The 12,242-nt window shown below is 35.5% G+C and overlaps 1 protein-coding gene across 6 annotated transcripts in view; it reads left to right on the forward strand.

Annotated features, from left to right (window-relative positions):
* Nucleotides 1-12,242, forward strand: part of LOC150101004 (threonylcarbamoyladenosine tRNA methylthiotransferase) — a 154,485-nt gene that overhangs the window by 122,968 nt on the left and 19,275 nt on the right. For all 6 annotated transcript variants that reach the window (XM_090401238.1, XM_090401237.1, XM_090401242.1 and 3 more), the window contains one exon: nucleotides 11,112-11,231. In XM_090401238.1, the coding sequence (XP_090257364.1) occupies nucleotides 11,112-11,231 (120 nt within the window). The remainder of the gene's footprint in view (nucleotides 1-11,111; nucleotides 11,232-12,242) is intronic.

A 12,242-nucleotide genomic window follows, 5' to 3' on the forward strand; every position in this document is an offset into this window, starting at 1 on the left:
ATTACCATAAAAAATTTTATGATAAGACAATTTTATAAAAAATTATGAAGTGCTCTCATGGCTTTTATAAAAAAAAGTAATGAAAGTGTGACCAAATCTTGTTTTCATCATGCAAAAATTAATGATATTAGTGAAGCTGTCAGGATGCGAAATGGTAATGTGAAAGAATTGACGTGTAATGAGGGGACTGGGGGGGGGGGGTTGAGAGAGTGTGCTGAATCTGGTAGGTTTAAAAGATTTGTTTTGACAGGAATTAATAACCTGAGTGAAAAATATTGTATAAAAGAGGATAAGAAAAAATTATTGGAAGAAGTGTCTTTATTATAATCATGGCAACAGAGTGAGAGTCTGCTGCTATTGTATAATAAAGGCAAATTGAGGTGGGCAATGATTTGAAAATGAATCAATTCATAAGTTTTTGCAGAAGGAATGGTGCACAATTTGTAAAACTGTGAACTCTGTTTTGATGGTTTGCACTTAAATGGATTTGGAGTTTGGTTCTTGAGAAAACATTGTTCACTGAAAGTGTGGAAGTGCAAAGTCAAGGAAACTAGAGCTTATTGGGGAGGGGCATGTACGTATGTATGCAGCCATGAGGTGAGTGAATGCGAGAATGATCAAAAAATGCTGAACCGAGTCTCCAAAATGAGAAAAATTGAATGGGGTAGCCAATACAAGATGCAAAGGTGGTTGCTGGTCTAAAGAGATACTGCACTTTATGTATACTAATACTAGAAGTATCAGGAACGAGAGGAAGGAGTTTTTGGTGTTGGTGGGTACAACCTCTTTAAAGTTATAGACATTACTTGACAGCAGAGGATGTAGTTACAGAGATAGAATGTGAAGGATATAGTGTTTTCAGGAAGAATAGGATGAGAGGAGGTACTACTGATGGTAATAGATGAATTACAGGTAAAAAGAGTAGGAGGTCATCTTGAAAGTTAGTCCATTTGATGCAGTCTGGTGTGAAGAGAGACTGATAGACAAAAATGGAAGACATACATCAACAAATTAGTATGATAAGTGCAGTTTTAATAATAATAATTTTAATAATAATAATAAAAAAAATGTATACTGAATGAAAGTCAAGAGGATAAATCAAGTAGGAGTTAGATGAATGAGTGGTATCATTAAGCAGGAGCTGAAAAAAAAAAGAAAATGTTAAGGATAGTATATAAAGAAAAAGGTGATAGAAAGCTCACAAGTATTATAAGTCACAGGCAAGAAAAAAGAAGAAATTAACTGAGCAGGTTAAAGGAAATCACAAAGAGTTATTTTGCTATGTGGCAAGTAAAAGTAAGAACAATTATTTGAACACTTGGCTAAAGGGAACAGAACAAAAGTCACCCCTGGAAATTGATTAAGAATATAGTTAAGAGTGTGAGGACTAGATCTCCAGAGAACTAAGGTGAACAGTGAAAAGTCAGCTACTGGAACAAATCCTGAAACACACCCCAACTCAGCATCACCAGAGTTCACGATCAGTATTATCAACATAAGAAGCCTGAATGGCAAAGAAATGGAATTAGCTGAGGAATTAGATATGTACCAGATCGACATAATAGGTGTGATTGAAACAAAAACTGGGAAGATCTTTCTGAGCAATAAGCACAAAATGTTATATTCAGTTATATGACAATCAAGGAAAAAAGGACTAGCCATAGTATTCAACACTAAATCTTCTTGGAATGGCAGGCAATATCAAGTAGAGTGACGTAGGCAAATATCAGAATGGGGAACTGGACAGTGAAACTTATTTGTGCATATAATCCCACAAAAAGTTCTACTAAGGTAGAAGTGGAGGAATTTTTGAGGCTTTAGAGAAAGAAACTGACACAATAAAAGTAAAAGTTGGTCCTTGTTGGAGATCTAAATAGCATAGTAGGAAAGGATTGGAAAACATACAGAAATATTTTGGGAAAATTTGGAGAAAAAGAACAAATCTAATAATAATGGGAAATACCTGTTGGTTTTCTGCTCAGACATGCACTATTTTCTAACACAATGTTCCATCATAAAAATATGCACAAATTCACATGGAGAGAAGAGGCAAGAAATAAGAAAACTCTCATTGACTATGTTGTTATTGATAATGATGTTTTCTCACTGGTGCAGGACACTAGAGCATACAGAGGATTTGAAATTGGAAGTGATCACCATTTGGTCTTGAGCAGGATAAAATTGAATTTCATATTGAAAAGAAGAACATGTAAGAAAGTTTTAAAGTGAATAAAAGTTGTGCAGCTCCCAGATGTGAACTGTAGACTAAAATACACAAACATTATTCAAAAAAAATGAAAGCGCTTGAGGACGGGAACGAAACCCCTGGAGATTCAGTGGCAAATCCTGAAGAAAACATTGATTGATTCAGTCAGAGAGGCATATGGTGAGATTGTCTATAAGGATAGAAAAATCAGAACTCAAGGGTGGAAACAGGAAGTTAAAGAGGCAGTGAAAGAAAAGAAGAAAGCACATCAAAAGTTCCTGGCAAATAAGTCAGCTTGTGCTCTCAGAGAATACAGGACAAATGTAAGAAAGCTAAACAAAAGTCATGAGAGGATTTTGGTGAGAACATTGAAAATAAATATCAAGAAGGTGACAAGATATTCTGGAGGTTGTTGAAAAAGCTCAGAAATGGAGGAAAAAAAAGTGTCGTAAAAAGAATTAGAGATCATAAAGGTGACATGAAAACTGGAGAAAAAGATATCCTTGAAGTATGGAGTAATTACTTTGAAAAATTGCATAATGAAACAAGCAGTGACAGCACAGTGGTAAAAAAACAATCAACAGGCATGCGATCAGTAATACATATACATACTTGAAGTAGAAAAAAAGCCATCAAAAGCCTAAGATGTGGAAAGGCAGCTGGAATAGATGATAATATTCAACCAGAAATGCTCAAGTATGGAGGTATAAAAGCCTTACAGTGGTTGTACTGCATAGTTCAGAAGGCGTGGACAGAGGGACGAATTCCAGATGATTGGAGTAGAGCTCTCATAGTACCCATATATAAAAAGGGAAATAAAACTGAATATGAGAATTAGAGAATTATTTCCCTACTGAGTGTTCCTGGTAAGATTTATGCAAGTATACTTGAGAAGCATTGCCAAGGATTGTGGAAGGCAAGCTTGGAATGATTTCTCAATTCCATTGAGAAATCATTGGAATATAATAAAGATCTTTGTTTAAGCTTTGTAGATCTTGAAAAAGCATATTGACAATGTGCCAAGAGAAAAGCTATTCAAGAACGCTTCAGTTGTAAGGTGTCAATGGAGCATTATATCAAGCAATGCTTAGTCTTTATTTGAGTTGTAAGCAGTGCTTTTTTTCTGAAAAAAGTGTCAACTTTTTTTTTTGAAAAAAAGTGTCAATACTCACCATGAAGATGTTATTACAGCAACTTTCACACTTTTAACATATTCTCCGATGTATCCTCATCGTCTCTAGATCGCTTCTTGATTTTGGTATCAACTGCAGAAAGACCTCGGAGCAGCCATGAGTCCACATATTTGCTAGGGTGGAACTGAGTGAGGAGGAGGTCCTACTATCCTGATGAACATAAGTGATGAAGTTATCCGTACAAGCAGAGATGACCTAGATGAAGTTAATATAAGATTCATCTGAGAGAAACCCCTTTCACATTCACTGGAAGATATTGCAGTTGTGCCCAAAGTGTGCTTTAGAGGAAGTAGTATGTCCGGGACTTTATTTTCTTGAAGATATTCACAGAAACCACAAACTGCTTCTCTTTCATTTAAGCAAAATTTGCATGCTAACTTTTTAATTTCAGCTTCACCAAATGTCAGATCTTCCCAGGATTTTCTGGCCAATACTTGGAATCTAAAATCTTAGCACATTCAGGCAAATCAACATCATCTCCTTCAAGCAGACACTTTCCAACAGGTTTTTTCAGATGTTTATAGAAAGCAGATGAACTTATTGCTAGTTCTCTGTTTTACAGGATCATAAGTAGATTCAACAATTTCTGCTTCTTCAGCCTTCCTTTTTTTACTCATTGGCATAAAGTAACTACTTATTTTACTCATTTTGAACAATGATTGCACTGATTTATCTTAGATTAATTCAAAACTTGCGTGAACACAACTTCCTGTTTCTGTTTGCGTACCAACCTACGAAACAGGAAAGCAGGGTACCAACTTAATCAAAACTGAAAATTCAATTCGTGAACACAGTACCATCTACTGGAATAATTATAATACATTTTGCTGTCAATAAATCACTAAATTTTAAAAACTTAAGAAAAAAAAAAAGGTGCCGGTACTGCGTACAGTTGTGTTCGCAAGGAAAAAAGCACTGGTTGTAAGTCAGCAATTGGAATTGAAGGAAGTACAGGAAGATGGTTTAGTGTTAGACAAGGATGTACATTATCTCCTCTGTTATTTATTATTTATATGGATTACATTATGAAGGAAAGTAGTATTAAACCTGATATCAAAATTGGACATGTTAATCTCAGCTCTTTGCTTTATGTGAATGTTGTTATACGTCTAAATAAATTCGCTACTGGTCTGTAAGATTGCCTTACTAAATTGAATAATTGTTGTAATAGATATGGTATGAAGATCAGCAATAACAAGACAAAGACTATAAAAATAGGCAGAAGCATTGAAAATATCAACTGCATTGTGAATGGAGAACCTATAGAACAAGTAAAACGTTTCAGCTACTTAGGCACAAGTTTTAGTGAAGATGGTAAATCATCATCATCATCAAATTCCTGCCATGTACCCTCAAGGGATGTACAGGATATGATAGCACTACATGAAAAATTTACATCATTACTAACTTCCTATCTGCAATTTTCCTCCAAATCAGTCTGTTACTTGTCACGACTCTAACATTATCAGATCTTATATTTCTATCATCTAAGGCACTTTGTACCATATCAGTCCACCTATATCTCGGTATTCCTCTGGATCTTTTTCCTGCCAACCTGGCAGAGAACACTTGTTTTGCTAATCTTTCCTCGCCCATTCTGTTTAAGTGACCATACCACCTGAGATTAGCTCTGCTAACACATTCTTGGATGCTGACAATGTCAAGTTCTTTCCTAATATCCTTGTTTTTAATATGATATTGCCATTGATGCCATCTGTTCATGCCTCTAATCTTTCTCAGGACTCTCATATCTGCAGTCTCTAGTCTTTGATCAAGTGTTTTACTTCTGACCCAGCTCTCAGATCCATAAGTTAAAACTGATTTGAACACTGTCTTGTATACAGCTAATTTAGATGAAGATGGTAAATTAAATATGGAAATGGACAACAGTCTCAACAAAGCTGGCATGGTAGGAAGTCAGCTGAATAAATTTATATGGAATAAAAGAGAAATTAGTCAAAACACTAAATGAGCTGTATACATGACAGTGTTCAAACCAATTTTAACATGGATCTGAGAGCTGGGTTAGAAGTAAAACACTTAACCAAAGACTAGAGACCACAAATATGAGAGTCCTGAGAAAGATTAGAGGTGTGAACAGATGGCATCAGTGGCAATATCATATTAAAAATGAGGATATTAGGAAAGAACTTGACCTTATTACAGCATCTAGGAATGTGTTAACAGAGCTAATCTCAGGTGGTATGGTCACTTAAGCAGAATGGGAGAGGAAAGATTAGCAAAAGAAGTGTTCTCTGCCAGGTTGGCAGGAAAAAGATCTAGAGGAAGGTCAAGATATAGGTGGATTGATACAGTAAAAAGTACCTCAGAAGATAGAAATATAAGATCTATTAATGTTGTTGTCTTGACAGGTAACAGATTGATTTGGAGGGAAATTGTAGATAGGAAGTTAGTAATGATGTAAGTTTTTCATGCAGTGCTGTCATATCCTGTACACCCCTTTGAGGGTACATGCCATGAATTTGATGATGATGAAAAATAATGAGTAAAGAACCTAGATGAGATGAGAAAAGGGTAAGCAAAAGGGAAAAAAAAATGGTAGACAAAAAAAGAAGAAAAAAGAAAGGAATACAAATGAAAAAGGAAAAAAAGATGAGGAAAACAAAAGATAGTTTCTTTCTTCTTTTGTCTTTTTTTTTTTTTTTTTGTTTTTTTTTCTCTAATCGTTCCCTCTTCTCATTTGGCTTCTTTAGTCTTTATATTTTCAGTGACTTAATGGAGATTTGTGGTTTCCTGAATTCTTGGATTTCTCTTGATAGACATCATCCTTCTTTACTTCAAAATTATGACATCATTAGTACTGCTGATAAGAAAGAAAGAAATCAACAAGAATGAAAAAAAAATCATACATGCAAAAAATGCTTCCGCACTCATTGTTTCTTGTCTGAAGAATAATGTGAAGTACCATCACTTACAGTTCTATAAATCACATTCTTAACAGAACCTCGCCAACCCTCATCCACCCCATACTGCACTTTACACGATTCTTTCCATCATGGGCAAGGATGATTACACTGTTATGTGTCATTTCAGTTTTTCCAAGTAATCTTTGTATTCTACAGCATGAAAACAAAGCCCTTTTCCAAAAAATGGCAGATTCAAATCAGTCATCTAACTTTCATTTCTCTCAAAAATGGCGGACTGTAAGCTCTCAACTAATTAGGGACTATCACTGTCCACAGATCTCTTGCTATTTTTGGATATGCTCTTGAACTTTCTAGAGCATTTCACTGAGTCATGCAAGCTGGCATTCTCACCATACTATCATCATGTGGTTTGCCTTCTATCCTTTGCAATTCAGTTGCCAGTTTTCCCTTTCCTTAGACATGCTATAGGCTTTGATCAATTGCTTCTTCTCCTTAGATTCATCAACGGTGTCAGTATACCATAGTTCTCTATATTTTTGCACACACTCCTTACTTTTGATAATACCTAGTTTTTCAAAGAAGATAATATTTCTTGGGCTGACTTAATCCTCTAGCTTTGAGATAAAGCACATCACAACCATAGCCTTTCAGCCTCTGGAACACTAGGTGTCCTTTTCCACTCAAAACACTCATCATTGCAGAAATCAATAACCTGCCTAGCTTCGGAATGCCACACACAAACACATTTAGGATGGTTTCCCAAAAGCCTCCCTAGTAACTCTTCATGTCCAGAAGATGGCAATCCAATTAACCAGTGATGTCCTCTCTCTCTCTCTCACAGATTCCTTCTAATCCCCCCCCCCCATTCCCTTATGTAAGTTCTAGTTCTTCCTTATACCTCTTCTATAGGTATTTTCATTGATAATGCTCTGCATCGGGGTGCTTAAGGGTAAAAGCTGAATAACTGAAAGGAGACCTCCACATTGCCTTTTAGAGAATGCAGAGAACTAACCAGGGTTTCTGACCTAATGCCCATTCCTCACTTTCTTGTTGTGCACCCTGTGAGATATCTAACTGGATACTGAATGAATGAGGATGGGATTTAGCCAACGAAATTTTTATCTTATTGGCTTAAACCATAATGTAAAATTATGGTACAACAGAACTTCATTCTGGCTGGGTCCTCTCCCAGTTAAACAAGGTCTTTGTTGTTTTCTTCAGGGAATTAGGGAAAACAGCAAAAAATTAGCTACCGGAACAAATCCTAACTCAACATTTGTAGATCTAAAAAGTGGCACCAATCGACATAAGAAGCATTAATGGAAAAGAAATGGAATTAGCAGAGGAATTGGATAAGTACCAAATTAACATAATAGGTGCTGCTGAAATACAGTAATTCCCATTATCTGCTGTTTTGCTTTCTGTGGTCAACCCTGGTCCAAAATTATTAAATGGAAAATTCCAGAAATAAACAATTCATATCTTTTAAATTACACACTGAGTAGTGTGATGGAATCTCGTGCCATCCTGCCTGTGACATGAATCATCCCTTTGTTCAGCATATCCATTCTGTATATGCTATCCATCCGTTAGTCACTTAGTAGCTATCTTGGTTATGAGATCGACTGTCATCGTATCGCAGTGCTTGTGTTCAGTTCACCCTTACAGTATTTTACTACTTTTATTGCAGTATATTGTTATAATTGTTCTATTTTATTATTGTAGTTGTTAATCTCTTACTGTGCCTAATTTATAAATTAAACTTTATCATAGGTATATATATGTAGGGAAAAAACATAGTATATATAGGGTTTGGTACTATCTGCAATTTCAGGTATCCACAGGGGTCTTGGAACGTATCCCCTGCGGATAAGGCAGGAGGGGCTACTATAAAAAAACAAAAATAGGTAAGATCTTTCTGAGTAACAAATTTTTTTTGTTGTTATGTTCCATCAAGTCATTTTTGACTCCTAGTGATTCTATGAACATAAAATCAATTTCTCCATTCAGATCTGTCCCTGGCCATATCTTTCAGAATTTCCAGTCCCATTCCAGTTGCTTTTTTAACTCCATCCGCCCATCTAATTCTTGGTCTTCCTCTTCAGCTGCTTCTGTCAACTTTAGCAAGCATCATTTGCTTGTATATTATGTCCAAAGTATGATAATTTTTGCTTGACGATCATAGCTTTGAGGGAGCAATTTGGCTTTATTCTGTCTGTCACTGATTTATTGGTTTGCTTTGCAGTCCATGATATTCTTAGTAAGTCTCCAAACCCATGATTCAAATGGATCTATCTTCCTTCTTTCACTCTTTCTCAGGGTCTAACTTTCACATTCATATGGTACCGCAGGGAATACCATTGCTTTCACGATTCTATTTTTGTTGTGAGGCTGATATCTTTAAAGATCCTGCTTAAATTTGTCGTTGCTTTCCTTCCGAGTAATAATCTTCTAACTTCTTCAGTACAATACACATCTTTATCAATTTGGGATCCTAGGAGCAAAATTGTTAACTGCTTCCATTTTCTGCCCATCTACTTCAAAATCATTAAGTTCACATGTTGCCATAACTTTTGTCTTTTTGAGGTTAAGTTTAAGACCATATTTAGCACTTTCTTCTTTAACTTTCATAATAAGTTCCTCCAAATCTTCTTTGCATTCTGCTAGCAAGGTGGTATCATCTGCATACCTCGAATTATTAATATTTCTTTCACCAGTTTTAACTCCAACTGAAGATTCCTCCAGCCCTGCCATTCTTAAAATGTATTCTTTGTACAAGTTAAACAGGTACGGAGATAAGATACATCCTTGTTGCACTCCTTTACCTAAGTGAAATACTCAGTTTCTCCAAGATCTGTTCAGACAGTAACTTCTTGTTCACAATAAAGATTCTCAGAAGAATAATGAAATGCTCTGGTCCTCCCATTGTTCTTAACACATTCCACAGTTTTACATAATCTACAGAGTCAAAAGCCTTACTATAGTCAAGGAAACAAAGGTAGACATTCTTTTGATATTCCTGTGCTCTTTCTATTATCCATCTCGTATTGGAGATCTGATCTCTTGTTCCTCTGCCTTTTTGAAATCTTGCCTGTTCACCTGGCATTTCTCTCTTCATGAATGGTTCCAGTCTTTTCTGAATGATCTTAAGTAAGACTTTACTTGCATGAGAAATCAGTGCTTTAGTTCTGTAATTTTCACACTCTCTTGCATCGCCTTTCTTCAATAAAGGTATATAAACTGATTTTTTCCATTCCCTAGGCCATTAGTTGTGATCCAAATTTGTTGACACAGAGCTGTTAAAATTTTAACTGTCTCTTCTCCTAGGAATAGGATGGAATACCTTTGAGCCCAATAGGTATTCTATCCCCTCCTGGTGTTTTCTTACTGGATAGTTGTTGCAGTGTCCACCTCACTTCACTCTCTAATGGTACTGACTCCTGTGTATAATCCTGCTCTTCAAATTTTTCAGTAATTTTGGAATCCTTTCTGTAAAGGGCTTCTGTATATTCTTTCCATCTTTCAAGTAACAAATACAAGATGCTATATTCAGGAAAGAGTGATCAGGGGAACAGGAATAGCTATTGTATTTAACACTAAATGTGAAGATAATTTTCTTGAATGGCACTCAATATCAAGCAGGGTGATGTTGGCAATATAACAATGGGGGAACTGGACAATGAGACTTTTTTGTGCCTATGGCCGTACAGAATGTTCTATCAAAGAAGAAGTGGGGGGATTTTTTAAGGCTTTAGAGAAGGCAGTTGACACAATGAAAAAAGAAAAGTTGGTACTTGTTGGAGATTTAAACAGCAGAGTAGAAAATGATTACCAGACATATAGAAATGTTTTGGGAAAATTTGGAGAAAAGAGCAGTGCAAATAATAATGGTAAATACCTGCTGGATTTTTGTTCAGAACATGGAATAGATGGAATAGTTATTACTAAGACCATGTTCCAATATATAAATGTACACAAATTCACAGAGAAGATGCAAGAAACAAGAAAAGACTCATTGACTATTCAAGGAGTCTTTTCTCATTGAATAGTCTTCTCATTTTTCAGCAGGTTAATTAATAAATTTACCTTCTTAAAACTGATAAATCATATTTTCTATTAAAAAGAAGAGTGTTGTAAGAAAGTTTTAAAATGAATCCAAGTTGACTAGCTTTCAAAGGTGACTAAAAACTAGTAAACTGGTTATAGAATATTTCATGTTTAGGTGGTCACAATTCTAATCAAACAAAGATTCTAGCTCTCGGATTCTGCTCTTCCCACACATTTTAGGTAAGCTTCATATTTGTTATTTTATATATATATATCATATTCATTTATTTTTTCACTTTCTATTATATAGTTGGTATATAAAGTGTAACATTGTTGCAGTTAAGATCTGCAGAAGAATCACAAGGTATCATTTTTAAGAAATCTAAATCTAACGCATTCATCTTTAACATTTGATCTTCACTTGTGATATGTGTTTTGTGATAAAAATTCTTGATCTTCATGTTCCCTCCATTCCATGCTGCTTAAGATAATGGTGCTTTAAGAATTCCAGAAATTGAATTCCCTTAATTGCCATAGTTAAAATGCAACCACACATTACATTTTGCAGGTATGTTCAATTGTGTTAATTGACATATTTCAGCATGAATCTTGTATGATAATACAGATCGTATATTTTGACTTTGCAATCATTCTGCAAGACTGAGATCATTATCATTATTGGTACCATCTTTTTAAAGTAAAATCATTTTTGGATCATTTTATGATTTTTGCATTGATTATTGAAATGCTCAGTATTTTTTATTATCATGTTCTTAGGACTTTGAACAGACATTGGCTTTAGTGAAAGATTACAAATTTCCTTCATTGTTTATCAACCAGTTCTATCCTAGACCTGGAACTCCTGCTGCCCACATGAAACGTATACCTGCACATGAGGTAAGTTATTTAATTATTTTTTCAGTCTAATTATGATTTAGAATATTTAATTTCTGCTTTAAGAAAGCTCTTATTTATGTGAATGGCAATTTTGTGCTCTTTCTTTTTGAAAATATTTAGTATGTTATAGTTTTCGTACAAATGGTAATTTATTATTATTATCACCAACAGGACCTTCATGTAGTTATGAGATTCATTATGTTGGAGGTTTAATGGATTTTTTACAACACTCAAAAAGAATTAAAATAGAATTTAATACTTCCTATATTTCGTCCTAGTCACTAGGACATCTACGGGGATTACAAAGACAATTAATGTAACATGCACACAAAAACTTACAATACTAAGCCCAACCACGTGGGTGACACTAAAGTCCTATCTAGGTGGAGTGCCCTCTAAGGGCAGTAGTAGGTGGCCTGGAATGTAAGGTGGGACCTCTGGTGATGACTGTTTCCCAAATCTTCGGAAGCTTAATGCAACCGTATTTGTTAAGATTTGGTTGGTTTCTGAGAGCTGCTGCTGCTTCTAAGAAAAGTCTCTCTTTCTTGAATTTGCTGTGGTGGAGCATGGTGGTTTTCTTCCATGATACTCTGTGGGTGGTGTCCAAAACATGGTCAGCCAAGCCCTGAATGGCCATAGTTGTGTTTAACGATGTACAACTTGTGTTCCTCCAGGCGGACGGATGCTGATCTGCCTGTCTGTCCAAAGTACGCAAGCTTACAGGAACAGGGTACTTTGTAAACTCCAGGCAGAGAGAGAGGAGGGAGCTGATCTTTCGTAGAACTGATAAGGGTAGCCAGTTTGCGGTAGGGCTTATATGCTGTGTGTAGGTTATACTTTTTTAGCATCTTGGCTATTTTTTTTCGAAGTGCCACGGATGTAGGGTATGGTGATGGCATTTTTAAAATGCCATCACCATATTTTTTTTTTGATGCTGTGTTCGCTGTAGCCAGCGAACACAGCATCAAAAAAATAATCAATTCCTCCCCCATTTCCCATCCCTCTCGTCAA

This window comes from Typopeltis vanoorti, chromosome 12 (genome assembly GCF_054136105.1).
Source record: "Typopeltis vanoorti isolate ZY-2024b chromosome 12, IOZ_Tvanoo_1.0, whole genome shotgun sequence".
Lineage (NCBI taxonomy): Eukaryota > Metazoa > Arthropoda > Arachnida > Uropygi > Thelyphonidae > Typopeltis > Typopeltis vanoorti.